At 33.1% G+C, this 13,894-nt stretch overlaps 1 protein-coding gene across 1 annotated transcript; it reads right to left on the bottom strand.

The window, feature by feature from the left end:
• Nucleotides 1-417: 417 nt before the first annotated feature.
• LOC110682251 lies at nucleotides 418-13,655 on the bottom strand. The gene is made up of 7 exons (XM_021858580.1): nucleotides 13,531-13,655; nucleotides 4,885-4,970; nucleotides 3,609-3,743; nucleotides 3,350-3,463; nucleotides 2,447-2,617; nucleotides 1,919-2,238; nucleotides 418-1,836 (listed from the first exon to the last, which is right to left on the bottom strand). The coding sequence occupies exons 1-7, from the start codon at nucleotides 13,653-13,655 to the stop codon at nucleotides 1,471-1,473; spliced, it is 1,317 nt and encodes a 438-aa protein (XP_021714272.1). The 3' UTR covers nucleotides 418-1,470.
• Between the last annotated feature and the right edge of the window lie 239 nt (nucleotides 13,656-13,894).

Raw genomic sequence — 13,894 nt, 5'->3', positions numbered from 1 at the left:
TAAGCCACGCACAGCACTAGCAGCGCCGCGCCCGATCGTGCTAGAGGTTGCCTGATCGGGCCCTTGCTTCACTTTGAGGCTCGGACTTCGATTGGGCTTGATTTCTCAGCCCAATCCGGATTTCCTCTTCGGGTCTTGAATACTCGGTCCAAATACCTCGGGATCCCAATTACCGAGCCCTTAATCACCGGCTCGATGACTCTAACCGGCCTTGGGCTTCAAAGATGGTCGTGCACTTCTAGTTCCCGTAGTCGCTCCATGAAAAACCCGAGAAAATGCTCCAAAGGCGCAATTTCCTACAAAACTCAACAAAGACTACGAAAACACTAGGAAGCACAAATTAGTAATAAAAGTGGCTCGAAAGAGCCAAAAACACTACTAATTATGACCAAGGGACGGGGGTAAATTACTATATAAAATGGATACATCAAAGAACTTAGAGAAGACGACAAATGAGAATGGCAGCATATCAGCAAGAAGTAGCAAGATCCTTCAACAAGAATGTCAGAACAAAAGTCTTCAAGCTGGGAGATTGGGTTCTCAGAAAGGTATACGAAAATACCAAGGAAGTAAATGCAGGGAAATTAGCACCCAACTGGGAATGACCTTACGAGATCACTAAGGTGGTAGGTAATGGAGCCTACAGACTCGGAAATGCAGAAGGAAAAGAGGTACAACGAAGCTGGAATGCAGCGCAGTTAAAGCTATATCATTTATGGGGAGCGAAGGTACGTAGTTATCATTTCAATATTGTCTCTTTTTACAAAAAAAAAAACACAAAAAAACAGAAAAAAGCAAAAAACCGAAAAAAAGAAAGAAGAAAAACAGAAAAAACACAAAAATCTCCAACAGCCAAATCAGCACGAAAGGTACTCCTCTCTACTCACACTTTGTCAATTCAATTTATGATCATTACGAGTACTGACTTTGGCATCGGAGGGCCGTTGGGGAAACCCACAGCCACCCCTCACATTATTCTGTTTTGCAAGGAACAACACCTACACTACTAGGCAAGAGCGCAACAGGTCATCACAGAGAAATGGTTAATCATCCCTGCATAACAAGCAAACACATGTAAGCAACACTATATTCATATTACAATTGTAATACAACTGTAATACAACAGCAGTACGACTGTAATACGACAATGATACAGTAAGAAACATAAATACAGATCAACATAGCAAAAGAGACAGAATTACTTAGTTGCAAAGCAACAAAACAGACAAATTATCCAACTACAAAAGTGTAGCACAAAGACAAAATAAAATTATCCAACTGCACTAAGCCAGTAAAAATAAACATCCTTCAAAGTGAACAAATTTTTTTTAAAGGTGACACAACACCACTGAAACTAATTCTCCCCCATATTGTCAGCAGGGACCACCTCCTCCACAACAGGCTTCATACTCTTTGGGGCATCCTTAACTTCATCGTTATGAGGAGAGTTCACTTCCTCGTCAGCAAAACTCAGCAGCAATGAGCCAGGAGCAGCAATCCCTTCAGGAAATGCTTTCTCAAAGGCAGCCTTAGCTTGTCAGCATCATAATCCCAAGCTTCGTGCTTTCCTTGCTGAAACTCCTCCATCATTTCAAGACGTGCCTTCCCAAAGTAGTATGTCGCAGCATCAACAGCCTCATTCGCATCCTCCTTCAAGGTTCCTTTCAGCCCATCACGTTCAGCAATACACTCCCTATGCTTAGTCCGTTCAGCCTTCAGAGCATCTGTAGCAGCCTTGGATTTGCCAGAAAGGGCATCACGTTCCTTCTTCATAGCCTCATACACCCGAGTAAACTTTGACACCTTACCCAGTACACCCAGGCAAGACTGAAGGCTCTGCAAAACAATAAGTTAAGTACGGGAAGCATAATTTAATAATGTCGTTTTATATAAAAAAAAAATTCGGAGTATACCATACATGGAAGGACTGCACAGCAGCCTCTTGAGAGAGGTCAGCAAAGGTCTGCGAGGACTGACGATCCTTGAAGGATGGAAACAACAGAGTGTCCACATGTGGAGCCAAGGAATCAAAAGAGAAGTCAACATCGTCAACATCAATAGGCATCTCCAGTTTCCTCTTGAGATTAGTGCGAGGCGGAGGTGGAGGAGGACCACCCTTTGGAACAACCATTTTAATGGGAACATTCCAAGAAGTTTGAGGAGAAGAACGAGACTTAAGGCGACCTAAGATAGAAGACGAGCTAAGAAGGTCATGAGACCTTAGTGATCTCGAAGTATCTACAAGGAACATGGCAGAATTCAAAAGGGAATACACAAGGAACACAACAAACATATTCAGAAAGGTACATAACCAACTCAGAAAGGACAAACAAAATGGAAACCAACTAAATTATTAACAAAGGAAAAACAGATTTGCAACAAAATACATCTACAAGGATTGACGCAACAAAACACCACAAGCACTTCAGAAAAGAGAAAAACAAACCTTGAGACATAGCTGGGGCAACTTTCTGCTCAGAATCAGAATTGTCCAATGACTTGATCTGGATAACCGCTTCTGGCTGCGTCAATTTGATGAAGGATCTCTCGTCTGCACTCAACTCGTACAACTTGTCTATCAGGGACGAAGACTGGGAACGCTGCTTCAATTTACTCACTGCAACCATCAAGCAAATAAGCCCAAATCAACAAAGAAGGAGAGCAAAACACAGGAAAATAAGAAAACAAAATACCTTCAGCCTCAACAGTGTCAATAAAAAAATCACAATCATCACCCAACGAATCAATCCTCACAAAGAAGAACTTGTGCTACCACTTCTTGTCAAACGCCTTCTCCAAGTCAGTCACCAAAGGACCAACACCATCTTTCAAACGAAGACCAACTCGACCCTTACCACTGGTCCTAATAGTGTAAGGATAACACAAATCCCTTACATCAAGTTCTATACCTAATTTTGCACTCGGCAAATCCAAAATTCTCAAAACCCTCCAAGTTTGGGGCAATAACTGACAAGGCGAAACCCTAACCCTAGAAAGAAATTGACGAACAAGAGAAGAAAAAGGGAAAGTATGCCCAATTGCAAAGGGATACTCAAAGAAGCACACCCAACCAGGGGCAGTCCAGTCAGCCCTCTCCCTAGAAGACGGGATTTTCACCACAACCCCATCAGGAAATCGCGCAACAGCAGCGATGTTCTGAACTTCCTCTTTCGTTATGGTGGAAGGATAAACATCCTTAGCAGGGAAGACGTTCTGCGCTACCAAGGACGGATTTTTCACACCCTCATCCACCCCAGCAAACACTACTTTTACATGATCATCCATCGCAAAACAAAAAGAAAACAACGAAATGAAGAAACAAAGGAGACAGAGAAGAGAGAGAAAATACCTGATGAAAATTGAAATTGGGGCAAAGCAATGAAGTAATTAGACAAGAGCCTGCACACCCAATAAATAGCAAAGAAAGAAATAAACCGCCTTTCACAGTTATCGAGGAAGTTGCCTTAAAACCGCCACCACTTTCCTATTTTGCTAACCGTTGGAATAATTTCTGAAAAATTCAAAATCCTTCTAACAACTTCTTTAGGTAATTTTCACTTCCAATACTTGAAAATAAAAATTAGGGGCAATTGTTGGGCCATTATTACCACACGACCCATTGTACTTAGGGCACCAGTCCAAGATCAATAAATCAGCAAGAATATGCAAAACGGCTTGATTGGAATAAACAAGGAAAGCAACACCAAGCATATCAATCAAGGAGATACTTGCCAAAGATACACCTACAGAACAGGGAACAAGATAAATCAAGAAGATCTTATACATTTCAAATATATTCTGAATATATTTGTAAACCCTAGAGATCTCTAGATATAAATAAGAAGAATTAGGCATTTTAGCACTCATGTACGCTCGCATATACTTAAATATAAACAATTTTCTCTACTTTTATCTACGGAATTGCATCCCTACTGAACAAGGAGGCTTGTCCTTACTCAGTATTGTATCTCTAAACTCATCTTCTTTATATAATTGATTATTTACTGCTTACTTATTGATTTATCGTCGTTCTTAGTTGTTTTATATGCTATTGGTAGAATGATTGTTATTACCCCTCAAACCTAGCAAATTCTTAGATGCCCTTATTGAGATTTGCCTAAACAGATTGATCCCTTTTTCGTACATCATAGGAAAGTTTTGTCTGACTTCAATGAGTAATAAGTTGCCATTTTCTCCCTCCTTTTTTTGTTGTTCTGTCTTGAAGTAGATAACATCAAATATGACACTTTTAAGTTAAAGAAAAACAAAGTGTATTACATCAAATAGGGCAGTTTCAAGTTTACCAAAAATAAGTGAAATAAGACAAGCTAAGATTACAACATGACAAATTAGGGAGAAGTGAGAATGAATAACTTGATTATTATTGATCGATAGGTAGAGTATTTATACAAAACATACGCTCATAAGATAGGAAACAATATTCCTAAAGATATACTAACATAACCATAAATATCCTAAATATATTATTCTCTGAATGATATCTACGGAAAATATATCACACATATATTTTCCGATATCTCTAACACCCTCCCGCAATCGTAACGACAGTAACACGTACGTTGCTTGATTATTATTGATCGATAGGTAGAGTATTTATACAAAACCTACGCTCATAAGATAAGAAACAATATTCCTAAAGATATACTAACATAACCATAAACCCTAAAGATAAATTCTCAAAATAATATCTTAACATAAATATCCTAAATATATTATTTTCTGAATGATATCTACGGAAAATATATCACACATATATTTTCCGATATCTCTAACACAACATAATCATTTCTTTCTCTAATTCTACACTTACATACGACTGATATACGACGACATACATAATACGGCAGTTTCGAGTTTACTTACCAGAAACCCAACCTAATTGTGGCTGTGCACTCCTGATAGATAAGCCAGCTACATACAAATTGGAACAAGAGAAATACTTTTTTGAACTGAAAATTTAACTAAGAAGAGGTAGAACTAATTAACAAGATGCACCTCTCTACGCTTTGGAATTGTTTATAATGTATATACTGTTAGGAATATAGGAGAATATATTATAAACTTCTATAAATCTATCTTAAAATATCACTTAGATATATTATTATCCTAAATATAACATCATAAGATATATATGAAAAATATATCACAATAATATATTCTCTTATATTCCTAACATATATTATATAGTCTATAGTGTAGTGGTTGCTTATGTGTTGGATGGTACTTTTTGTTTATGTAAAATAGGTTATGACTCAACTACTAAAGCGATGTTTCAGTTTGTTACTTTGAATTTCACATACACATACATTGTATTATTTGAGTATATATAAAATAAGTAGTATTGATGTTGATTTGGAAACAACTACGGAGTATTTAATTTGTTAAAAATTTACGTCTTTTGTAATAGTCGTATAAATGTAACCAAATTTTTGGATTTGAGTTGGTATCTTGAAATTTTAAATATCGAAACCGTGTAAATGGGTAACCTAAAAAAATATTTCATAACTTGCATGTGGTTTATATATAAGATTTTCCATTGAAATTTAATTTATATTTAACAAAGGCGATTGAAAGAAAGTATACACGTTACGTCACTCTCCATCTCTCTCCCATTTGTTTATCATTTTATGTTATCAACTTGTATTAAAAAAATATTACTCTCTTCGTCCCTTTTTTATATTCCTATTTGTAAAATTACATAGGAATTAAGAAACTAAGAATAAAACAAATAACAATAAAACAAAACACAATGAGAAGTACAAAACATTAAATGATGTCTTTCAGTAAAATAAAGATAGATTAATATTTAATGATGCAATGTCATCAATCCTTTGCTAAAAAAAAAAAAAAAAAAGACCAATAACATGCTCTTATTGGTTAAGAACTAATCATATTCATCTAAATTTAGGCACAAGGATTCTAAATTTTTTTAGGGGGAAAATAAGAGTGAGAATAGGGAAGTAAGAGTGTGCATTAATTACAAAACAGAAAAAGAGCGATAATTTGGGATATTTGGAAAGAAAAATACTTAATAAAAAAGGAAAGGAGGAATGTAATTTTGAAATACCCAAAAAGAAAAGCAGGAATGTAAAAAAGGGATGGAGGGAGTATCTATATAAAATTCAAACATATGTACTTACAATCCTTACAATAAATGCCTTACCATTAAATTAAGGATGCCATACTTTAAGATGAAAGAACATATAGTTATTTGACAATAAACATACTTTATGATCTCTTATTAAAAACAAAATTTTAATTACATATCCATTCATGAAATCCCAATTACTTTTCCTTTCTTTGATTGATGAAATTTTGAAAATTTTGTGTTTTTAGGTTGAGTTGTTGTTAAAGGGATGAGATTGATTGCAGAGTTAAGCTTAAGTTTTGAGGGGGAAAATAAAAGTGAACCTCATTCGCCAGATTTTGTTGCATGTGAACCCAAATTATGAATAGTGCCACTCAAACTTTTTAGGGGTATTTTTTGTATAAATTTTAAATGACTAGTTGTTGACAAAAATAACTTATTAGGTGAATGGTTCCTGATAAATATTCCTTAAATACATATATACAAATGCATGGTTAACCACATGTACTGATTTAATTTGAGGTATTGTCTGAGCCCAGGCCAATTACTAATTGCATGTGTTTCAAAAGATGTGATTATACAATTGTAGTACGTGTTTTATCACATCCATTTAAGAGTTTCCATCAAGGAAACAATAATTTGTAGGTTAATAAATTACTAATTGCATGAGTTTCAAAAGATGTGATTATATATGGGAGTTTTTTCCCGACTTTTTAAAGAGCCACGTTAGATTTAATTTTTTCATCGCGCCATGTAGGATAATAAATTTTAGTGGTAGCCAATTAAATACGAGATTATTAATTTCTTTAGAATTAAATAATTTAAATGGCACGTAAGCAAAATTGGCGAATGAGATTTTCCAGTTTATATATATATATATAAACAAATCGTGTGTCGCACGAGCTTCATCTACTTTATATTATTTTAGTCCATGATATTGGATATGTATGAAGTTTTTTTTTTTTTTCCTTTTTTTTAAAGGTAATGTGTTGGGACAAAAAATCTTTAGCTCCTTACATTGGATCATAGTGAATTTGAGGCTTCTTTTACCAAAACGACTAATTTGATAAAAGTATTTACCAAATTAAAACAATTAATTATAAAATTTTAGGAAAATTTGTCAAAAAAAAACCTTTAAATGCCACATTTTGCAAGAAAAAACCTTTTAAAAGGATCTTTGTTAAGAAAAACCACCACGATCACTTTTTTTGTTTAATGAAACCTCTTCCCTCTTTTCAGGCATTGACTCGAATTTTGAGGCGTTGACCTCTCATTTTCCCTACTTACACCCAACTCGTTTTATATTTGCACTCCTTAGTTTTATTTCCCTCTTATTTTCCCTCAAAATTTAATGCTCCCTATATTCTCTCTCCTTCCTCCATGAATGCTCTACTCTCTCTCCATACTCCATGATTTCTTTGCTTTGCTATCACATCAATTTGGGTTACTTTCTCTATCCTTTGGTGCAAGCCATTAATGTTGCCACAATAAACTAAGGTAATTGTTAATAATTTATCAAATTATTATTGCAAGTAGTGTAAAAATTGGGGCTTTGAATCCACTTAATTCTTCACCATTGTACCTGCAAAATTAGCAACAACAACACAACTATTGGAGAACAGAAAATAACGTACAGGAGAATTATTAGAGAAGAGAGAAGAACGCTGGATTGAGTACTACAATGGTGAAGTAAGAACTACAATTGTGGAAGAAATAGATTAAGAACCCTAATTTACCTTTCAATTGATTTGATTTGGGAGAGATTTGCCCTAATTTTTCATTGGAGTGATTTGGGGAGGCTTGCCTTAAGTATAATTACCCAACAATAGGCTGCAAGTAGGTATAATAAGGGGTCAACGCCTGAAAAATCGAATCAATGCAGGAAAAGAGAAGAGAGGTTTCATCAAACAAAAAAGTGATCGTGGTGGTTTTTTTTTAACAAAGATCCTTTTATAAGGCTTTTTCTTGCAAAATGAGACATTTAAAGATTTTTTTTGACAAATTTTCCAAAATTTTATTCTAAAACTAGCTAAATTATTGACTTGGAAGGAAGTTATCTATTTCTTATTTTCCTTTAAACTGATTTGGTTCACTTTATTGAATTTTTTTGGGTTTTTTTTAAAGATTTTTGTAACTTGGAAAATTTTAAGCCATACATGAATAAGAAAAATACACTTTAATAATATCACAACTTTTGGAATTTCAAATAGTATTTTTCTATCAACAGTATCGCAAATTTATACGACGATAAGGTATTTGAGGGATCCAGTGAGAAAAACTTCATATGTAAAAATTCATACTTATATGAGAAATGATTTAAAATTTAGAACATGTGACTCAAATTAAAATTTTGAACATATGAGTAATAATTTAGATCATTTGTGTGAGTAATAAGTTTAGAACATCTGATTTAAGAATTAGAACTACAAGTGATGAAAACTTTTTAAAATTTTCTTTATGAAATTTTAAACATACGAGTAAAATTTAGAACATCTGATTTAAGATTATGAACATATGAATAAAAATTTAGAACAAACTGATATAGAATATAGAAAGTGTGAGTAAAGAATTTAGAACATACAAGTAAAAAAATAGAACATACGCTTTAAAATCTGGAATATATAATTAAAAATCTTACACTACTACAAAAACGGGCAAAATGACCTCTAATAAAAGACATGTTGGTTTATACAACGGGTCTCTTTGATATAATAGATCTAATATTAGAGACAACGTATCTCTTATATATTATAGGGTCCACCAATAGTTTTATAAAGATGGAGGGAAAAAAAAAAAGACCCGTTGTTTGACTTAGCAGGTCTTTTATGTGTCCACCACCTAAACCAACCTTTTTTTTATTTGAAAACAAAACCCTATTTTCTTTCCCTCTTGTCTCTTCCTATCCCCATTTCCCATCACCAGCAACCCATTCACGCCGCTCCCTTTCTCTCTTTCACTCTCCTCACCTCTCCTCTTATTTTTCTCCCGGAGGAAAAAAGCTGATGCCACGAGCTCCTTAACACCGACGTCACTTCTTCCTCCTCCTCCTTAACAACGCCGTCACTTCATCCTCCTCCTCCTTAACACCGCCGTTGCTGCCTCCTCATTTTATTTCATCACCGTCAATAAAGCTCAGATTAAAGGGTTTAAATGTCAATTTTGACCATCAAAACTCCAGATCTGGAGTTTCATGGCTAAATTAAGCTAAAAAGCAAAAATTAAATTGTTTGAAAAGGTATATTTCATTTCTATTTCTTTTTAAAAAAAAAATAATTTTACAGGTTTTTGGTTGGTCGAGTAGTTTAGAGAGTTGTCGCTGGTGGGTAGGGTTTTTTACGGGTGGTCTGGTGATTTTGTTGGTATTTTTCTTGTTTTTTTTTATTTGAATTTTGAATTGGGTTAATTTATTTTTGGTTTAACTTTATTCTATGGGAATATTTTCTATCTTCTTTGCCCTCCAACCTTGTGTTGAAATGCCTCTGTGAGGATTTTGATTTTTTTTAATCTAATTTGATTTATTGGATATGAAACTCGATGAAGACGATGACAACAGTGGTGCTCCAAGTGTATCGATGAATTTAATGGTGAAAGGTTCTTTAGTTTGAGGTGCAAATTAAATTTTATATTTATGCTTCAAATTTGTTGTGCGTATCTCTCCTTTTCTTTGTTTTTTCTTATTGAATGTCAATATTTAGTTTTTTAAGTGGAATTCTCAATTATAGTCATTCATTATTTTAATTTTGTTTTTCATGAGATCTGCTTGATTTCATCACACAAAACTCCCAAACAAAGGATGTAGCAAATGGAGTACTCTAAGTCTTATTGATGTTGTAATTGTAAATTTCAATAAATTCAAACAATTTTTTTGTTGGGGTTTTTGGTTGGTTGATATTTTTTGTCTCATCAACTGTAATTTAGCTCATTGCTTTTTCGTGTTATAGTCTTTACGTAAAACTTATGATTTACAATTTTTTATTTTTATACAAATTTCTATAGAGCATAAAAAAACAAAATATTCATATGCAAAACGCATTATAGAAATAAATAGTATTTTTTAAAAAAAAAAATAAAGAACAAAGAGACCCGTCAGTTGACTTGATAGGTATGTTTGATACAATGGAACAGACCTATTATCTCCAACAACGGGTCTCTTTCTCTTCGAAAATATAAATCTCATTGCATAAATAACAGACCCGTTGTCAGTTGACAACGGGTCTCTTTGTCCGCACAAACAGACCCCTCATGAGAAAAGGTCTCTTAATCAAAGAGACCCCTGAAATAGAGACCCGTCCAAAAGTGGTCTCTCAAGCATATTTCAACGGGTCTCTTTGCCCATTTTTTGTAGTAGTGTTAGAACACACGTTTTAAAATTTAAAACATATAAGTTAAAATTTTGGAATAAGTTATTTAAAAGTTATGTTGAATTGACTACCTTAATATTTCGATGATTGACTTACATAAAACAAACTCTGACTAATGATGTTTATGAGTCTTGGTTGAACAGAAAGATTCAGGTACACAAATACATGTTCCGGAGTAGGAACAACAGAGTTTGGAAGACTTGACGATGAATGCAAGCTTTCAAGATGTCCCCACAACTCTATATTCTTAGTTACTCAGTGTACGAACTTAAGAAACAAAAGTGTTGGAAGGAATTAAGAAGAAACTCGAAGTTCCTGAAGGAACCTGAAGTTCCTGTAGGAACTTGACGAATGACTCAGAAAGTTTTAAACGAAAGTTTTAAAACGGTTTTCAAAAACCCTTAATTTAAGGAAGTGATAAAAATCTGTTTTGAAAAAGATTTAAAAAGATTTTATAAATAAATAAATAATTCATTAATTTAAAAAGATAAGTTTTAAATTAATTAATTATTTATGTTTTAATTAATAAATAAATAATTATCTTTTTTTAATAAATAATAATTATCTTTTGAATAAGTCTTTAACAGATTTTTAACTTGGTAAATATTGGCTGCTTAAATTAAGGAGCACGTTGAATTTAGGAGTCAAGCTAGGGAAATCATGTTCCTAAATTTCCTCTGCCTACATCTCAACTTCTCAGTCAAAGAGAACGTGGGATTAAGGGGGAAGTGGGAACTTGATGGAAGCTTGGTTTAACTCCTTATAAAAACAGATCAACGTTAAGTTTTGAAAGCGTGAAAAAACAATCTTAAGTATTCTGAGCATAGAATTTCAAAGTGTTTAAAAGAGAAGTTCCTTCCATCCTTAGTCTCTTAAGTTCTTTAGGAAATACTTGTAATCATTGTGTAATTGGGTTTGGGTTGTGAGAGTTGTAAAGTGTGAGACTTGAGAGAGTTGTTTACACTGTACAAGTGATTCGGAGTAGAATCACAAAGTGTGAGAAACTGTGATTGAGGGATCACAGTTGGGTAACTTGAGTTCCTCACGGAACTTGAGTCTAGGCAACGTATTAGTGATTGTAAATCATTTTTACATAGTGAATTTATTCATTGCCTATCTCAGTGTCTTTTCTCTTAGTAGTAGATTTAATTCCGCAAAATTTACCATAGTCTACATACACTACAATTCACCCCCCCTCTTGTAGTATACATTGTTCTATCAAGTTATGACATCAAACTTAACTAATTTATGGTTTAGAACATGTAAGTACTAAATTAGAACATTTGATTTAATTTAGAATAGCTAAGGAAAAGTTTAGAACATTAGATTTAAAATTTAGAACATATGAGTAAAAATTTAGAACATAAAGAGTGTTCTCACATAAGAAAATTTCTCACGAGAGCCTTCCCCTATATATATGCTTGATCTCACAAGTCATGCTCCTCTGATGTGAATATGGATAATCTTATTTTGTATATAGTGGCTAATGAGGTTCCAATGCCTAATAATGTGATAACAAATTATGTTGAAGAGAATAAATATTGTAGTTCTTGAGCCCTATATATATATATATATATATATATATATATATATATATATATATATATATATATTTCTATCTTTATGGTTAAAAAGAGTCGTAATATTTATTTATTATTGGTAATTAGAAGAATTTTTTGTGTGTTTTATTTTGTATAACTTTGAGAATTGTTGTGAATATCTTATGTTGAATGTTACCTTTAAAATTAATGGAATATTTTAAACTATGCCATTAGAAGAAAAACCCCATAATTAAAAAAGAACTAATTTTTTTTAAAAAAAATTATAAAAAAAACCCCAGTAAAGTGAATCAAACCGATTCAAAGGAAAATAAGAACTAAATAACTTCCTTCCAAATCCATAAATTTAGCTAGTTTTGGAATTAAGATTTTAATAGGTTGTTTTGATAAAAGGTTTTTGCAATTAAAAAAAAATTACGAAATACAATATAGAGTACTATTTTATCCAAAGTTTTAGTCCCCTTTGATTTTAATTCCTAGCTTTGCCTATACAAGGAGGAAAAAAATGGCTATTGTGACAATGTCTTTTAATTTTATCTCCCATTTGCCCATTTTTCTTTATAATGTAAGAATATGTAGGTAGCTATATATAAAATAAATTAGGGTTTTTTTAAGTTATGCCCCCAAACTTCTTTAGTTTCTAAGCTGTGTCCATGCTTTTTCAAACGTCTAAGTTGTGCCCTCAACCTTACTAATTTTTATTAACAATAACCTTTGACGTTAATAATAACGTATGTTTATTATTTTATTTTCTGATTTTTAATTTTTTTTTAAATTGTTAAACCAATTAGAACTGGACACTTGTCAAATTAATAACGGCACGACACCATTGTTGATAAAAATAACTTAACATTCGTTAATGGATTTGGCTGTCAAAGGGTATTGTTGATAAAATATCGTGAGGTGAAGAGTACAACTTATAACTTTTAAAAAACATGGGTACAACTTAGAAACCGAAAAACTTGGGGGGCATAACTTAGAAAAACCCAACAAATTAAAAATAGAAATAGACACTTATAATAATTTTGAGGCGCCCAATTAGAAAAACAAACACTTAAAAATTGGACGGATGGAATACAACATACAAGTTCAAAGTACACACTTGCGTGGATAACTAAATCCATCTTATTTAATTTGATGCTGGAAAATAAATAGCAAGGAACTAATATAAGTATTGATCAAACATTCAAGCTATTTCATCAAACCCTATTTCTCGTTGAATATTTCAGGTTAATTACCTCATTAAACGCAACTCCATTTTCAATGTTTCAATCTCATCTTTTTTCCTTTTTAATCCTACCAAGTAATTCCTATTCCAATCAACTGCTGCATCTTCTCTTCTCTTCAACTCTATGGCGTACGTCTTTTTCCAACTCTCAACCGCATCTTTTCTCCTCTTTAACTCTACTAGGTACTGTCTTGCTTCTTCTTCAACTCTACCGAATACGTTATTTTCCAATTCTTTGGCGCGTCTTGCATTTTTTTATATTCAAATGAGTACCTCATTCTATAATTCCCTAACTCCATTTCTTTCTTCTTCAAGTTTTCTCGCTTCATACTCTTAGCTGCTTCTTGTTGCCTCTTAGCCTCATTTGCTGCCACTCTAAGCTTGTAAGGAGCGTTCATTTTGTTGTTGTTGTTGTTGTTGCAAACAATTGAGTAAAATTGATTTGAGTTACCCTTCAAAACATATTATAAGCTATGTGTGTGCAATTCTATAAACTATGCATATATTTATAGTCTGATCGACTAATGAGCTATTACGTACTTGTGCTTGATTAAGTATCATTAAGTTTTTTGTTAGAAAAAATATTCAATTGGACCAAACCACTAGTTTATTGTTTACTATAAATGCATCAGTTGTT

This window comes from Chenopodium quinoa, unplaced genomic scaffold (genome assembly GCF_001683475.1).
Source record: "Chenopodium quinoa cultivar QQ74 unplaced genomic scaffold, ASM168347v1, whole genome shotgun sequence".
In the NCBI taxonomy this organism is placed as follows: Eukaryota; Viridiplantae; Streptophyta; class Magnoliopsida; order Caryophyllales; family Amaranthaceae; genus Chenopodium; species Chenopodium quinoa.
The sequence above is the reverse complement of the archived record's forward strand: the minus strand, read 5'-3'. Positions and strand labels throughout refer to the sequence as shown.